This window comes from Asterias amurensis, chromosome 2 (genome assembly GCF_032118995.1).
Source record: "Asterias amurensis chromosome 2, ASM3211899v1".
Lineage (NCBI taxonomy): Eukaryota > Metazoa > Echinodermata > Asteroidea > Forcipulatida > Asteriidae > Asterias > Asterias amurensis.
This window is the reverse complement of record NC_092649.1, coordinates 23,191,081-23,209,245: the sequence shown is the minus strand read 5'-3', so window position 1 is coordinate 23,209,245 and position 18,165 is coordinate 23,191,081. Positions and strand designations below refer to the sequence as shown.

The 18,165-nt window shown below is 39.6% G+C and overlaps 2 protein-coding genes and 1 pseudogene across 2 annotated transcripts in view; 1 reads left to right on the top strand and 2 right to left on the bottom strand.

Moving 5' to 3' along the window:
* The window catches only part of LOC139954245 (U6 snRNA-associated Sm-like protein LSm3), a 514,674-nt gene that overhangs the window by 337,234 nt on the left and 159,275 nt on the right, over positions 1–18,165 (bottom strand). The window lies entirely within an intron of this gene.
* Positions 1–18,165, top strand: part of LOC139954238 (guanine nucleotide-binding protein-like 3 homolog) — a 112,016-nt gene that overhangs the window by 59,038 nt on the left and 34,813 nt on the right. The window contains exons 6-9 of the mRNA XM_071953956.1: positions 500–603; positions 1,684–1,828; positions 4,107–4,194; positions 14,781–14,892. Of these exons, the coding sequence (XP_071810057.1) occupies positions 500–603; positions 1,684–1,828; positions 4,107–4,194; positions 14,781–14,892 (449 nt within the window). The remainder of the gene's footprint in view (positions 1–499; positions 604–1,683; positions 1,829–4,106; positions 4,195–14,780; positions 14,893–18,165) is intronic.
* LOC139954244 (putative deoxyribonuclease TATDN2) lies at positions 8,921–10,358 on the bottom strand (annotated as a pseudogene).

Below are 18,165 nucleotides of genomic sequence, written 5' to 3'. Positions count from 1 at the left end.
AAGGAGAAAAGATATGGTTCATGTGTCTGTTTCGTTTATTTCATTTATCAAATAAAAAAATGATCCTTAAAAACAAGGTATTGATCGTTGAAAACAAAACTAACATTATTAAAGAAGAGGAGAGATGTTTTGAACAAATACCTTATGAACGAGATTAACAAATCATAAGTTTGAAATAAAGGGAAAGACCAACAAAAAAGCAAAAACAAATTACAAAACTTAAAATAATATGAAACATTATTTTTGTTACGTCTTCCCGGTTGTGACAGGATTATTTGTTGCCGTACAGCTTCAAATAAATTTTGAAGAACCAACAAAACCAGCCGTCCTTTTCAGGATGACCAAACTAGAAAAGAGATGAGTTCATGTGTCTGTTTTGTTTATTTCATTTGTAAAATAAAAAATAATCCTGGAAAACAAGTTACGTCTTGAATGAAACTTGATCTACCAGGTGAAACTTATAACATAGTTTAAGCAATGCATTTTTATTAACTTTCAGATCTTGTACCTAGTGAGAATGTTGAGAAATGGCTGAAGCATTTGCGGAATGAGTTTCCTACCGTAGCTTTCAAAGCTTCTACTCAGCTGCAGAGGCAAAACTTGGTACTTAAAAGTTATTGTGAATTTATCTCTTCAACTAGTAATTAATTGTTATGGTATGTGTACTTTGCTTGATATGCCCTGTGGTTGACCAAGTCAGTGAAGGGGCATCATTTTTACTGTGTTTGGTACTTAGACTGTGGCTATATGGGAACGAAAGGTTGCCCACTATATTGTTCTAAAAGGGGCTGTTTCATTTGCAAATATGTAGGGGGGGGGGGTTCTAGCCCTGGCAGCCTCAACACATTCACATTCCATTGCAGCATACGATTTTCTGGGGTGGGTTTTGGTCTTCATATATCACAGTCTGCCAAGAAGATGCAAGATGCACGACACGCATATCTTGCGTTGCGTTTGCATGTTAATGCTGAGTAGTCAAGATGGGATGACCAAGAATAACATTAGTTTGTTTATGTCTTGTTAAATGCAAATGTACATGCGTGTCCCCACGACAGCAGACAACACTGAGCGTACGATCAAAACAGGAATTCCTTTACATTGGGAGCTGCATTTTTTCACAAAAATGATGGATTTGTGAGAAATATATGACGAGCAAAACCCACCACAGAAAAATGTATGCTGCCATTGAATGTGAATCTGTTGAAATTGGTGGTTTCTTGCAGGTAACATTTGAGTTATAAAGCTTTGAAAATGTTCTGCCCCAGAAACGGGCCCTAATATTTAGGGTTCTGTATCTGTGTACAGCACAGAAGAAGAGTCCTTCATAGGGCTAGGGGTGGTTAGGGTTAGGATGGCAACAATGAAAAGAATTAGACTTGATGCAAGTTTTTCATTTGATTTTCAAGTCTAGACAAAGATGCTTTTCAAAAAAATCTTGACCACATTGAGACCCTCTGTTTGACAACTTCTATTGGTTTGGTCTTCATTTAAAATACGATTTGTCTTGCTTACAATGGCAAAAATTTACGTGAATGCGTTCTAGCCTGGTGAGTACATGTACACACTATAAAAAAAATGTTAAAATGCATATAAAATGAACCAGTAACACATTGATATGTCAGTAATATTTAGAAGTGACATAAATTAATGTCTGTAACTGAATGTATTTTGAACTTTTTTCAGTCACAAAGTAAAGTTCCAGTAACGTTGTCCACCAAAGATTTACTGCAGTCAAGCCGCTGTCTTGGAGCTGAAACACTAATGAAGTTACTCAACAATTACTGTAGAAGTGCCGATATCAAAACAGCAGTTACTGTAGGAATTGTTGGTAAGTGAAGTCTGAAACAAAAGTAGCTTGACTTGTTTATCAAGCCAGGCTTTAGCAATGTAAATAAAATTAAAATCTTAATCCCAAATGGCCGGCCACTCATACAACAATCTTAATCCCAAATGACCGGCCACTCATATAACAATCTTAATCCCCAAATGGCCGGCCACTCATATAACAATCTTAATCCCCAAATGGCCGGCCACTCATATAACAATCTTAATCCCAAATGACCGGCCACTCATATAACAATCTTAATCCCAAATGACCGGCCACTCATATAACAATCTTAACCCCAAATGGCCGGCCACTCATATAACAATCTTAATTCCAAAATGGCCGGCCACTCATATAACAATCTTAATTCCAAAATGGCCGGCCACTCATATAACAGTTTTAACCCCAAATGGCCGGCCACTCATGGACATGACATGACACCAAAAAAATAAAATTTGTGTCACAACTTTCTTTCCACTTAAAAGTTATAGCTAACATATGAAAGGAAACGGACATTAACTTTTTTTTACACACTCTGTACCATTTTGTGCAAATTCAGCTCATGTTTGCACAAGCTGTGAACGGACCCTAAAAAGTGAGCACATTAAGGTGATTCCTTCAAAGTTTAATATTTTCCCCCACAAAGGTTCTTCCAGCAAAACTTTAATAGTTGTGATTAGCAGCAGGTACAACTATTTAAAATCCAGAATGAATTTTAATTTGTGTTTCTCATTTAAGCAATATGTGAGTGTACTCGTGGGAGCTTCAACAGGGCGTAATGCGACTAACCGAGAGATGAAGTTATTTCAATTGCACGAAAAAATCCACTGTCTATCTCCATGGCAATTCAAAATATGCTTCTACCCTTATTACCAAGTCTGAAATGAGTAAAGAAATCAACACTCTAGTTGGTGTATTTAATAACGAGTCATCAAAAAGTGTAATGCCACTAACTGGTAATGCGACTGACAATGCAATGTAATGCGACTGACCAAATCTTTTTTCAAGAGGAGGACGCTAAGAGGTCAGCAAAGCTGGATATCTTGGTTTTGACTTACTAGAGGACAATATTACATGAATTAAGAGATCTGGGGCTCTGCAGATGCCACTCATGCCCTACCCACAATGCATTTTTCCAAAGCACATGCTGAAAACTATAACATGTGTTGTACATGTGCCACTCCAATCTGTAACTTCTAGTTTCATCATTTGTACAAAGTCTTAATGTTAACATATGAAACAAAATAAAGAAAAGCAACATTTCTGAGAATTTTCAGTAGAAAAGTGAAGTAATGGAACTAATTTACTCCACAAATTGTGGACATATGTACACTTTTTCGACACAAAAGAAATTGTTTGTTGCATTGAGGAACCTGTGATAACCAACAAGGCCATTTTAAATTCACAGACCACTTTTAAACAATAACCCAAACTTTGATTTTTCAGGGACAATATCTTTACATGTATGTAAGTCACCTTAAATCTGCGGTTTTATTTTTGTTCAATTACATACTCGGCAAGATGTTTAACATTTTATGTTAATTGCACAACTCTGAAAATAAAGTTGGTCAGTAAAATGGGAAATAATAATATTTCTGAAAAATGTAAGTTTGCTTTTCTAAAAATACACATTTGTTTATACAAGTGAAATTAATTTATTTTGTTTGTTGATAAGGAATTAACCCAATTTTGCCAAACAAGAACTCAGTTTGGGCTCCATTGGGCTTGGCTTAAGTGGCCGGACATACTGTAATGCGACTAACCGTAATGCGACTAACCATGGTTTTGCCACGTAAACCTAAAAGTTCAAGTTGCTGACTATTTATAAGTATCCTGTTGGATACTCATGTAAAAAAATTGTGTGTTAAATGTAGTAAAACTTTTGCAAGTTTTTTAGTTTAAGGAAACTTTTGAAATGAGACAAGTGTATTTTTTACCATGTCCTTTTTGTGTAATGCGACTAACCACTTTTTACAAAGCTATAACATCCAGAGTACAACGCCCACAACCATGACAACATTTTTAATATCATCACTTCAAAGCCTTGGGTGTCAAGTACAAATCAGTCTATAAACTTAGTGGAAATAATATCTCACATAGAACTACTAGCACCAAGATCAAGAAATGACACAGAAAAGTGTAATGCGACTGACCATGGAATCGCCCATAACAATCTTAACCCCAAATGGCCCAGAATGAGTGGCAGTTGTCTCGAGACCCCAAACCAAATTGATTCTTCTAATGTTTGCTTTAAAGGTCACTTTGCCTTTTTAATTTCAAGGATTCCCTAACGTTGGTAAAAGCAGTGTCATCAACAGCTTGAAGAGATCCAAAGCCTGCAATGTTGGATCACAGCCAGGAGTGACAAAGTAAGCTTTTTAGTTTGTCTGTAGTTATTTTTAAAATGTGTTTTTTTAAGAGCACAGCCAATAAAAAATATATAGAATATATGACAAGGAGAGTCACTGGTTGATAAAAAGAAAGGGGCAGCTTGCCCAGCCTTTTTGCAACAATAAAGCAGCCATGTTTTTAAAACACTAATAATGACTTAAATTCCTACAAGGCTTAAAGGATTTTGGTACTTTTTCCAAAATGTCCATAGATTTACATTAAAAAGAGATGCAACTTTTCCGATTTAAATCGAAAACCGACTTTTCTTATTTTTACCCCCAAAATCCGATTTTGTTCAGGATTTTCTGGGTTCAAATCTAAAATGTATAAATCAGGGAAAAATGTCAGATATTTCCTCGATTTATGCTTCCAAATTCGCTATTTTTAAATTTGAAAATTCGAAAATCGCCGTTAAAACCATGGAGAAACTAACACAATTCCGTCTGGTATCGTCAGCGATCGCGCTCGAATCACAACGCATGCACCCGGTCTTACTAATTGCCGTCAACTCGCCATCAACTCGCTATCAACTCGCTATCAACTCGCTTGTGTCAGTCAATTCGCCGTCAACTCTCACCCACGCAGATATGGCAGGCATGGATAAGTCTTGACCCAAGACGGTACCGATCAATTTACACAGCACAGTACACAATACACCATGCAGTACCGATCATTGACGACTTAGGTCAAGACTATTCCAAATGCAGAAAAGCACCCTCTGTTGTCGCGTTGTACAAGCCTGTGAAAATGCAAGATGGCGGCCGACTGCTCTGCTGAGAGATATTTTTTTCACAAGAAAAAAACCCTAAATTTGTACACCGAAATGTTACCTTAAAACTTATGAAACTTCTCTTTAAGCTTATACATTACAGTTTTATGCCTCTTTTGTGGATTTTACAAACAAATTGGAGGAGTTGACGGCGAGTTGACAGCACCAAGCGAGTTGACGAGTTAACGGCAAGGAAGTTTTTAGGTAGGACCCTACCAGCCTACATAATATCTGTACATGTATTTCTACCTCCGCGCTATTTCCAAGAGTGCGTTGCTGACCGAACATTTTTATTGCAAAATAAGTTTTTTATACAACCGATCTTCAACTCATAAACCCATGAAAATGGCTGTTGACGAAAGAAAGTGTTATTAAGGGCAGAAATTAGCGGGTAAGATCGTCCAAAAATTGAAGAAGAAAAAGAAAAAAAAAAACTTTTTTTATTTTTATTTTATTTTTACGTTTTGATTTTTTTTTGGCATTAATGTTACAATTGGGCTAGTGAAACTTTTTTATGCGACCCAAAGTTTGTTTGACCCCCAAACTAGTAAAATATACAGATTCTGTATGTTCACCTTGGGCGACCGCAACAAATCAGTCCAGGTTTGTCCCTATTTCTGGCTGCGAGGTTGGGGTGGTTTACTGCGTTAAGTGTCCAAAACGTCACCACAAAATTTTTCAGATTTTGTTTTCAACACCTGGTTGCATCTCTGATTAAACTTACATGGTTTGAAGATAGTGATAGTGGAAAGCTTCCCTTTAAATAATACTTACTGAGGTGCTGTAGTTTTTGAGAAATGAGTAAAAAATGTCATGAAAATACGTATGTAAATGATTAAAATAATTTTTGTCTCATGAGACGAAAACTATTTCATGACATTGTTTTACTCATTTCCCAAAAACTACAGCACCTCAGCACATAATATTTTCAGGGAAGGTTTCTACTATCATTATCTTCAAACTGTGTAAGTTTAGTGTAAATCTGTGGACATTGTGTTTTTTGTCCTACAAAAGTTAAGATAGACCCTTTTAAGTGATTCCACTGTTTGTATAAGGCATCTTCTTTGAAATGTGGACCATTATATTACAACCTCAAATGTAGTTTTTCAAATTTTTTTTTTACCTTTTCAGATATTTCAAATAATTGTATACATATTAAAGCCATTGGACACTTTCGGTAAACAGTATTGTCCAAGGCCCACACTTTGTGTATTACAACTTCTATATAAAATAACAAACCTGTAAAAATTTAGGCTCAATCGGTCATCGGAGTCGGGAGAAAATAACGGGAAAACCCACCCTTGTTTCCGCACGTTTCGTCGTGTCATGACAATGTGTTTAAAATAATCCGTATTTCTCGATATCGAGAATTGATATTGTTTTAATGTTTTCAGAAAGTAAAGCATTTCATGGACTAATATTTCAAGAGAAGTCTTCACCATTACCTTTTGTAAACCATGTAAGTTGTTGTGAATGGCGCTATTATAGCAACATTCGGATATTTACCGGATAGGTGAGTCGCACCGCTCTGAAGCCTGGGGGTTTGGAGGAGCTCTAAGAGACACACAAGCAGACGGGTTGGTTTCAGGAATATGACTGGCGTGGCCAGGGCTTGCAAGGTGCTTGGTGCACGCCCCGGTCACGCCTGACTGGTTTATTGCATAACCTCAGAACTGGGATGGTTGTTCTACAATTTAAAAAAAAATAACAAAGAAAAGAAATTGAAAGTAATACCGTATTTTCCTGCGGATAAGACGCGTCTTATCTGACTTTTTTTACCCCAAAAACATTGATGCGTCTTATCTTTCGGTGCGCCTTGTCTGCTGACGATTGATTTTTTTTTTTATGATCACTGCGTGAAATAAAAAATACCTTCATGTCCAGTTCAAATCAACGATCTTTGTGTGAAGAATCCTTACTCAATAATGCGGTCGAACAAGGCTATTCAGACACTGGGACTGTATTTGCGTTCAAACAATGCCGCAATCCCCCAGACGGTCCAATTATTCCAACAATGCTGCAACGTGTTTATTCCCCATGACCGTGCTTTCATTCCATTAATGCCGCAATGCGTCTAGCTTTCAGAACAGACGTCGGCGGCTTACAAACGTTTTTCTGTGTGGCCGTGTATTCGTTCCGAAAACGATTGACAGTCAATAACTTCATTCACATGTCATTCACCCAACCGCTATTGTGTGGTAAACTTTGAGGGTTTTTATTGTAGAGAACAACGATCTCTGAAGTGTGCTTTAGGCTGAATATTTATTGCCTCTTTTTAGACGTTTGCTTTTAAAAAGTATTATGAGAACGTAGGATTATCTTACTAGGATATGATTTGTTTTTGTTTGTAATGCCAAATAAAATAATACAACACTAGCCCCCAAAATTATCGAATTTATTTTATTGAATTATTTTATTGCTTCAAAACTTCGGGTAGGAACGGTTGCCCTTGCATGAAACTTGCCTGTAAAATCAACGATGTCCAAGTTCAGACTCGAAAATCTCTCAAAATGACACAGAAAGTTAGCCCCAAAACGCAATCGTTCCGAGGGCTGTAACAGGCAGCACAAAAGCAGATACCACGCCTATAGTCGTTGTTACTGTGCGTGTGACAATAAATACAAGAAAAATTAAACGCTAGAGGGCGTTTTGGAACGATGTAATAGCGTGAGGTTAAACGCCCGCTATTTGTAAAACTTACGCGAACCAGCAATAAACGCATTGAGACAAGACTCGACGTGTCTGGGCTAGACTGGGCCCCTGTCTTTATCCACAAGGATAATGACGGGTCCCTGCCGCTAGATCCAGTGAATCCTATTGGATACACTGAACGGGCAGTGACACAGATGCCCAAACAGTCACTGCTCTCAAGTCCGCAATGGAATTTGACTGCATATGTATATGTTCAGGCTATGTCTGGGCATGCTTTGGACCCGCACAGTCACGTGGGAATTTTGGCGCATTTCCAGGCAGTGCAAATGCGAGGGCGTAGCGCAACTCGTCGGCGAACATCGCTCAATACGGTGCCCACGTGTCTCCAACATCTGTTGTGCGATCTCGAGATTGAGCAGCGCAATCCACAGTGTACGTGTGCATATTAATGTGCATGCAGCGACATCCCGGCCGTAGGATACATTACTACAGACACACGTTTGTAAATAAAATTAACTTCAGACAGTGCGTGGACCATGGTTTCTGCCCGCTGATTGGGCCGAACTTTATGTTATTAACAATATACAGCGTTGGCTGATTGGATAAAGGTCGGTATACGTAGGTTCTCAAAGGCAACAAATTACGTCTTTGTGTCAATGTACCGACACCGGGTGGCGCCAGGTGTTCTTTTGTGTGCGGTTAAACGTGCGCCTTGTCTGCTGACGTTTGAATTTTTTTTGGTCATTTTAGCGTCCTGCGCCTTGTCCGCCGAGCGTCTTACCCGCAAAAAAGTACGGTAATCATCCTTAGCATCACAGTCCATAACACTTCTCAGCAAATACCACTTTTAAATACCATTTTAAAATGTATCATAATCTGAGCCTTGAGAGACAAACCTGCTAAAGAAAAAAGATGTATGCACATATATATACAACAATTTTCTCTTGAAAACTTCTAAATAATAACTTCTGAATGAGAACTCTTTTTTTCTTTTCTCTCTCTTTTTCTCTTGAAAAAACTTGTAAGTGCTATTTCCAATGAAAACTCTTTTGATATTAGAAACTGCCTTTCTCTACAAAACCTGTACAAATTGTTTCCAAAGAAAGCTTTTTTAGGACTCTTCTTCTCTTGATAGCTTGTAAATTGCTTTATTGTGAATGAAAAACTCCCCTTTCTTTTGGAAAGGAGTTTATTTTTTATAACAATAACAACTGTTTTTCCAAGTCGTTTATACATGAAACATGCCATACAAAAAATATCGGGTACTTTTCCCATGTGTTTGCTAAAAACCAACAAGAATCAAGAGATAAAGAGATATTGACTAACCAAAATATTTAACCAAAATTTACACCAAAAAGCCGGACGGTATTAGTGTAGCACTGGCTTAGCACATCTTCCACGCGCAGTCCTCGGATCCGGGCGACCTCTTGACCGACGATTTCCGCCATTGTCGGATTGCTGGAGGTTAAGCTGGGCGGTGACCAACGCGGCAAGAAGTATGGTGAGTCCGTCTCCAGTAGCAGACGGTCGAGGGGGATCATCCTTGCTACCTCTACTAGCTCCGGTACGTTCTAGGTGATTAGAGGTGTTAGGCCAATGCACAGGTTGGGAAACCTCCTGCACCAATTTCGGCTGTTCTTCCAGTTATTGGTGTAGCAGTGAAGATGTATCTTCCACTGCAGAGGGAGAACTTCTGTAACGATCTGTAAGAAGTCGTCCTCCGCAACTCGGCAGTGGATTATCACAGGTTTGTTGAGCTCAACAGCTAGCTTCAGAAGTCGGCGGAAGACGGACTGTTGGATGAATTTTAGACCTTTCATGACCCCCCGAATAATCTAATCCCACTTATCCCAGGGAACAGGCCTTCGGATGTTGCAGCGAATGCCGGATTATCCGATCTGTGTCCAAAAAGAAGTGGTGGGCATATTTTAGGATGAAACCCTACCGCAGCAAAGACATACTTGTCGTCGACCAACTCTTTCCAACGTTTCTCGTCCGTCAAGGTTTCTTCATCGCAGAAATTGGCAATGCACCCCCGGAAGTTGGAAGTGTCGTTCTCCTCCTCTGTCAGGAATTCAGTGAGGGTGCCCCTATTTTGCACTATATGTAGGAGTCGATCAATGTGACAATGGGCATCAACGTAAAACAATGGTGAAAGACTCTTGGGGAAGAACGGGAGACACCTGAGGAAGGGGTGGTTCTCGAGAAAGAGATGACTGCGTTGTTGATGGGGGGCACAGCGCTAGTTGGGGATCTGGTGGAAGGGGTGACTCCTGAGGGAAAGGCAACTCCGGTAGTGGTGGGGGGACCAGTGAGAGTAGTTGTTGCAGTGTTCGCCAGTGGAAGACTGATGATAAACGCGATAGAGATATAATGCACCTGTTGTGAAGCTTTGGCATACCAATAAAGTTGTCGTAGGCATCCCATACTTCAATTTCTGCGGCGCTAAACCCGGCGTTTCTGTCGCCAAGTTCCCGACAACAGATAAATTGAAGAAGATCTTCCGAGGAGACCACGTGCAGGGCATTACAAATGTGATAAATAAACCCGTTGACGAGATGTGCCAATTGAGGAAGGTGCATGGTAGTGTCGAATGGGCCATGTACATAGGCGGCAATGGCTCACTATCTCCCACTTTCGACAAACCCAACAAGACAGTAATGGTACTAAAAACCACCATGGACCGTTGCAGATGTGCTGACGCACAACATGGCGTTTCATTTTATTGGTCTTAAACCCACACTCTTGGGGCAACAGGTGGATTTATAAACTTTGCTTTTATTACAAGGCTCTGGTCGTTGTTCCTCTGTGTGCTCGTCCGGGGTGACTGCAACAACGGCTAGTGGGTCCTCGCTAGCCTTCATGACGGGCATTTCTGGTTTGTCTTCGGATGGGTGCTCATCATAGTCGGGAACGAAGTCCATTTCCTCCATCATGTTATATTCTGCTGAGCTGGAAAAATAAGGTGTTAAAGGGGGCATTGTCTTCACATTGCTTTTATTTCTAATACAAAATTCACGATAACATTCAATTGGGCCACAAAAGTGAAACATTTAACCAGAGGTATTTCACAGCCAGAGAAAAAAATAATAAAACGGGAAGGAATGTTGTAATATGCGATTGCACCACTAATAAACCAATCAGGTGTGACTGGGGCGTGCACCAAGCACCACGCATGCCCTGGCCACGCCAGTCGTATTCCTGAAACCAACCCGTCTGCTTGTGTGTCTCTTAGAGCTCCTCCAAACCCCCAGGCTTCAGAGAGCGGTGCGACTCACCTATCCGGTAAATATCCGAATGTTGCTTTAATAGCGCCATTCACAACATTGGCGACGAGTATAAATTGTTGCGTGCAATTAGAAGGAAAATCTTCTAGAAATTTACTAAAAACTAATAAATTCCTTGTCCAATATTGATGAGGACCAAACGTACTAAAATTCATAAACTCTGTGTCTAAATTCGTGGCAATACACACAATTCAACGTGTGAGCTCCCCACCTTTTGTAGCAAAATTTTATCTACATTTAATGTTCATTTTCGGTAATTTTCATACCTTAGCAAATCCGTCGTTCGTTGAATATGCAACTTCATCTGTACACATGATTTGAACTTTAATGCAATTTTTTCTTATTTATGGATTCATCAGACCTCTGTAACCACATGTAGGGGTAACCACATGTATTTAAAAATCTGCAAAATCAAGCTTTTCTGATATTAATTATAAGTACCAGTGGGTTTTGGAAATGGAAATTAAAATTTTCTGCAGATTAAAGTTATTGGGTTTTTAGCAGCCAGTAGAAAAAAAAGGGGAATGAGATACACTTGTTTTGAGGCAAGATTTGAGTGATTTGGGTGAGAGTTACCCTAGGTACCAATTTATAGCTTTGTAGGATATTTTAAAGGCGTTCAAAAAGGCGTTCTCATATTTATTTTCAGGATTTTGTACAATTAAGAAGATTTGTTTAAAGAAATAATTCCATGTTTAGATAGAGGGCATCAATTGTTGCTTTGTAATGTAAATTTGAAAATTTTCTGCCCATGGTTGAAATAGGGAGATTAAAATATTGACTATTTTGGTGTCGGACGTACATCAGAAAAGTAAGTTGCCTAAAATATTGAATATCATAAAATTTTGAAAGAAAAATTTATTTTTGTTTCCATCATTGTGTTGTTACCATAGCAAACTTCAAACAGATACAAAACCAAAACAAACTCTGTTTAATCAGGGTAAAAACTTTGATTAATTTGGCAAAACATTAATTTTGAGCCAATTTTACAATTTGTAAAGTTTTTTTTCAGTTGAAAATAGCACTTGAGCCGCTGATTTTTTTTGAGTAACAAATTATATTTTATTACAATTCATACAATTAGCTACAAAATGATGTCTCATTTTCACATTTGTGCCATTTTGAAATTTCGGCATTGAGGTTTACATTTCCATGGAACTGCCCTAATGCCAAAGTACACGAACCTCGTCTTAAACGCAGTGCCAGAAGTGTCATTATTGACAGACACGGTGCACTAGAAATGTTCAACATTATTATTATTATCTATACTATTAAAAGCGTAACCTGCGCCATCTTGGATTGAAAATTAGAAGGTCCAGTGGTATAACATCCTTGTGGAATCCAACACGGTTGTTTTTGTGGAATTCAATACGTTTGTGTGGTTTCAGACGTCGGGTTGCAAGTCTGCAAAACCCGGATCCAAACTCGCACTTACAAGTCATGTGATTGGAGGAAGTTTGGGCGGCGACCGTGCGTCAACCACTGGTCGATGTTGTTACCAGACTTCCTAGAAATCTTTCTGACTGGCGACTCATTGGACAGTGTTTCGCAGATGGTGCTCCGGATTGGTTCATTCATTGCCCCTTGCCCGCCATTCGATCCGCCCTTTTTATTTAGGTTACTTTCGTGTTGTACTAAGCATGGTTCTCCGGATTGGTTCATTCATTGCCGCGCAGGGTCGAAAGGGTCGAAGAGGCTGGGTGCCAGGACAAAACCGAAACCAATCTCACGAATTTGACCGAATTTGCATTGAATGGATGAAGTACCGTAGATTGATGTTTCGCAGGTGACCATGTGTCAACCACTGGTCGACGTCGTTATCAGACTTCCTAGAAATCCTTCTGCGGGTGACTCATTTGTTGAAAAGAGTAAATGGAGAATATTTATAAAAAAGCATTCACTTCCAAACGGCATGAGAATTATCATGATGAACAAGGATGGGATCAAACGGAAGCTTAATAATTTGGAAACATTGGGTAGGGCCGGCTATAGGTTGGAAGGTGTCTAAGGGAACTTTACAATTAATAACATTTTGGGGGTGGGGGGGGGGCCTTACACAAAGAGCCATTCTGGTCAGTGTATTGTGAGTGGTGTGTTGTCTGGTTTGAGACAGGCCACCTGTTGCTTGGTGAAGAAGGTCGCCGTGGGACCACTTTAGGTTGACAGTGGGTGGCGACCTTGGACCTTTTGCCAGTAAACTCAAATGGGTACATGAATACCAGTAGGATTTGAAACTTTGCATGGTGGAGATAAGATATAGAAGAGTTTGCGGTAACACCATGTAATAACAATCTCTAAATGAGTTGGGGTGGTTCTGAAAAGAACCGTTGGGTTAACTCTCTGGAGTTAACCCAACGGTTCTTTTCAGAACCACCCCAACTCATTTAGAGATTGTTATTACATGGTGTTACCGCAAACTCTTCTATATACATGAATACCGTTTTAGAATACGGTCTGTGCATGGAGGTATAATGTTGCAGTTTCAGAGTTTAACCATGGAGGTAGAATTGTGAAACCATTCCTTACTCTATCTTATACACACACGTCAAAGGCTGTTTTGAAGCTGTAAAAAAAAGAACTTTGCTTTGCATTTGGTCAAAGTTGTTAAGCAAAACGACATTAAGTTTCCTTTTGAATAAGTCCATTCACAAAATTTGTTAGAGCAGTGTGTCGGTCAGGTCTCAGAATGTACATTTTGCCAAATCCATTTTGAAGCCTAATTTAGCCATCGGCCCGTCGGGTTGGTTACTGATGGAGATAATATTAACAAAAGAGACCTCGTGCGGCTGAATGGGGTACATTTTTAGGAGTTTGTCTATTGACCCAAACTGGACGTAACAAACCCTAAACATGACTTGACATGCTTTCTGAAAGTGAAATAAGTTAGAGAAAATTAAGGAGTGGGGACGAGTTTATCGTTTTTATTTAGTTTGTACGATATAGGGTTCCAGAGATATGGGATGTATAGAGGTTTGTTCCTAGAGCAGCGTGAACATGAACGCGGTCAGAAATTGTGTCGTTTGTCGTTCAAATTTCGCGAGATGCAATAAGCCCAAAGTGACAATAAAACAAAACCAGACCTGCCAAGTCTCACGCATTAGGCGTGAGACTGACGCATTTGGGCTCTGTCTCACGTTCACACGCACATCAACCATTATTGGGGCGAGATCGGAAATAAAAAAATTTATGACATTTTTTGTACAAAATTTGTACAAACGGAGCGCAAATTTGCAGATTGCGCACGCTTTTGCTCATCCAGTAGGTTCAGCTCAAGTAGGTTCGGCAGAGCGCAAAACGCTTATTGCGCACAAGTTTGTTCCGATTCTTTTAGCAAATTCGTTGAAATGCGCTCCACTAGCGAAGACACAACAGGCAGAAGAAGTGAGCGATTGATTTTGGACATCATTTTTAGTCTATTTTTTTCAAGTTTGGAAGGATATAATCTGACACAATCGAACCTCCACATTAACCATCAACATCTCCTGTGTACCTCAAGTGAGTTTTAATTATTCTGAGGAGGTTTTTGATGCATTTTGAAACACTTTTTGTCCACAATTAAATTTCACATTGTTTTATTTAAAAAAAAAAAAAAAAAAAAAAAAAAAAAAAGGTTAAGCGGCGATTTAAAAAGGCCTTTTTAAACTGGCAATTTTTTTCCGGGGGGATGGGGGTTGAGCTTTGAAAAATCTCACACATAGCTAGCCTCTGGACTTGGCATCTCTGCCTGCAAAACACTTTTTTGACGTTCACGTTAAGTGCTCCCGTTATACATGCAGCCTAGAAACCAGAAAGTTTACAAGACCAATTCAGATGAGAATAAACTAAAAAGAGGCCTACGCTCTTTCCTCCTTTCCAGGGCGAAGCAAGAAGTTCAACTAGCAAAGAACATCAAGTTGCTTGATAGTCCCGGTGTTGTTATGGCAGCATCAAATAGTGAAGTTGCTTTGGTATTACGTAACTGCATTAAGGTAAGTTTGATTTAATGAGAGTTGGCAAGGAGAGTTGGCATTTTCTAGGTTTCATTTAAAATTATCTGATATCAGTTGAGTTCTTAATGAATACCAAAGTGCTGTCAAATCTTTCATTTATTTTAAAGTCCAGCCCTGACACTTCACGACGGCAACAACGGCAATTGCCGTCGTTGCCCCTACCGATTGCCGCAATGCCCTTCAAAAACCCAATTTTTCACGGCAATGATTGCCATGCCCTTTTCTCATCATTGCCGCCGTGCCCTTCCTCCCAAAAACAAATTATATTCAACGTTGTCAAAGTTCGAAAATAAGCTAAAAAGTCCCGATGTCTGTGTAAATTTCACGCAGCGAAATAGGCCCCAATTTCACGCACGTAAGGCACAGCAGCAGATTTCAGGCCGGTTAGTTGTTGTTCTTTGCGTGCGACAAAAAAATACTCGCAACATTGAACGCTAGAGGGCGTTTCCGAACAAAGAGATAGCGTGAGATTAAACGCCCTCTAGTGGTAAAATTACGCAAACCAACGCTAAGCGCCTTGAGACAAAGACTCGACGTGCTGTGCATGCTGGGATAGTGGTTTCCCCCATGCTTGGTACATGTGATGTACCATCATGTATAGCATAGTCGTAGCGCACCGCATGCATTTATTCTGTCAACATCGTGTCAAAATGGAGCAGTTACGTGGGAATTTTAGAGTCTCTACGAAAAACTACACAACGTGCATGACCAGTAGTAGGATTACGTATGAACAAAAATTATTTATTGTGTATTGTAAGTACACCTGTAGTTGTTCTTTATTTGGTTGAGTTAGATGAATGCTTTCTTTTTTCATTGGGTAACAGTTAGAAACTCAGAGTTTTTTTCTTCAAACTGCCGTCGTGCCCATCGCAACTTTTTATGATTGCCGTGATGCCCTTCCAAATTTTTGAAAATTGCCTTGGTGCCCCAAATTTTTACAAAAAGTCAAGGCAAAACTGCCGTGCCCCTTTAAAGCCGAATTATCAGGGCTGAAAGTCCTTGTTGTGAAAGCACTGTTAAAGCGCCATCTAGCTTTCAGTGGTGTTTGCATGTTTTTTAGCCTGCAAAAATCAAGACGATGAAGACTAGCAGCCCATTAATTGTAAAAAAATGTTTGGACAATGAGTGTTTGGGTGAACACATGAAACTATATTTTAAATAAAATGAAAAAGCAATTTTTAACTATATCAACGATAAACAGTTTACATTACCTTTATCTTATAGCAAGTGTTATATACGAACACATCAACCCTACCAACAGTGAATGGGAACTGGCGAGCCTCCTGTATGTAACTCATATTGCGCCTTATACATAGGTTAACACTTGTTTCTGTGAATTTGGGGCATTGCGCCTTTTACACCGAGTGTTTTATATGCAGGAAATTATGGTATTTGCCAGCAGTCAGGAGTTCTTTAGCTTAATAAATGGATACTTTCATATGACTAGCTTACTTGGCTGCTAGAATACAATAGAGGCAGAGATTCTTGGTTCCTACGGGATAAGTACAAGCTGGAGAAGCAGGGAGCTATACAACTTCAATGCCAGTATTAAGAGAGCGAGGAGCTTGAGCAGAAGATAGAAGGGGTCGACTATTCGGGGATAAGTCTGTCCTCGATTCTCATGAAGACGTACAACCGTACAATTTCTGTGCTTGATCCATTTCTCAAAAACTCGCAGAATGATTTTCGTCCGAGGAGAACCAGAGCTAGGCAGGTCCTTGCCCTGAGACGAATACTGGAAGGAGACAAGGATGTGAACATGTTGTGTGTCATCATCTTCATAATTATTTGGCGTCCTCATAGGATCAACTGAGAATGAGACAAGATTGAGGAGAGCTTTGGCATGGAAGGCCCATCATGGCATGAGGCTAGTATAGAGAGCTGTTCTCAATGATGACATCAAGAGCAGAGGTTCGTTGCTGTAGTTGAGTCAGTACTTCTTTATGGAGCCAAGACATGGACTCTGACAGCCAATCAAGAATGCTTTGGATGACACATGTACACTGGGAAGCCACATGCCGAACCTCCAGCTGTACTAATAATGCAGCTGCCAACGTTTAGTTGGTGAAGTTTTTAAATCAGGTTTTTAAACAATCCCTTACATGTATGGTTAGTCCCCTTATGGTAATGAAGGTTTCCTCGGTCAATAATTGGTGACAACAGAAGTAGGCAATTACTTAACTGGTTAATACAATTAATTTTCTGATACTCCAAATCTTTTATCGATGTTTTTTAGTATTCTGTGATGATAAGCAAACTTACAATTGTACAGTCGACTCCATTATTACGAGCCCGCATGTTACGAGGTTCCGGTTGATACGAGGTTTTTTGCTGGTCCCGAACGGCCCCATGCGTGTTTCAGTGCATTAAAATACTGATTATACGAGCACGGTAGTAGCGAGAACACGGTTATAACAAGGTAATTTGGGAGACCCATTACACGCAAAGCATTGTTTAAAACCCTTCTATAACGAGAACAATTCAAAACCAACAAAGGAAATACCTGTACAGCTGGTAAAGTTGATATTTGTGGCTTTTAAGACACACAATAGAGGTGTTAAATGGACGCTACCGCTAGCAACACTAATCTGAAATCGGGAGTCACGAGTCAGCAAGCAAGGTTGTTAATTCCAAACTCCGGACAATGGTGGGATTAGGATTTAGTTATTAAAAAGCTTTACAATAGAAAATACATAGTGAACATTTGATAAAAAAAAATCACAAAAGCAATGGCCTGCCAGATATGTACAAACAGGTTCACTACATTTGTATACATTTAAGACCAGAACTTAAGCAATTATATTAACATGGTTCTAGGAGTTCAGGAGCTTGGTGAGGTAGGGCAAGGCGCTGTTTTGGAATCTTTTGGTGTTGCAGTGAAACATACCAAACCGTGCTCGTTGGCGGAGTTGCATAGATGAGTTGTTTACAGAAGCAGGGAACCACCTCGAAAATCTCACAGAAGCACTTGTCTTCTCTGCAAATTGGTGGCAGAGTTTGTTTCTTCGAGACTGGAGGGAGTCCAATTGAAGAATAGACAAAGCATCGTGGTATGTTGTGTAGTCCTTAGAGAGGATGTAGCTGCATATTCTTCGGCGTCTAGTCCAGCATCCTTCAACTTCCTTAGCATGAACAGCTTTCTGTTGGCCTTGCTATACATCGAGTCTACTTGGCCCTCCCATTTTAGATTTTGTTCAATGATTACCCCCAGTAGTTTGACCTTGTCCACGATGGCGAGTTTCTGGTCAGAGA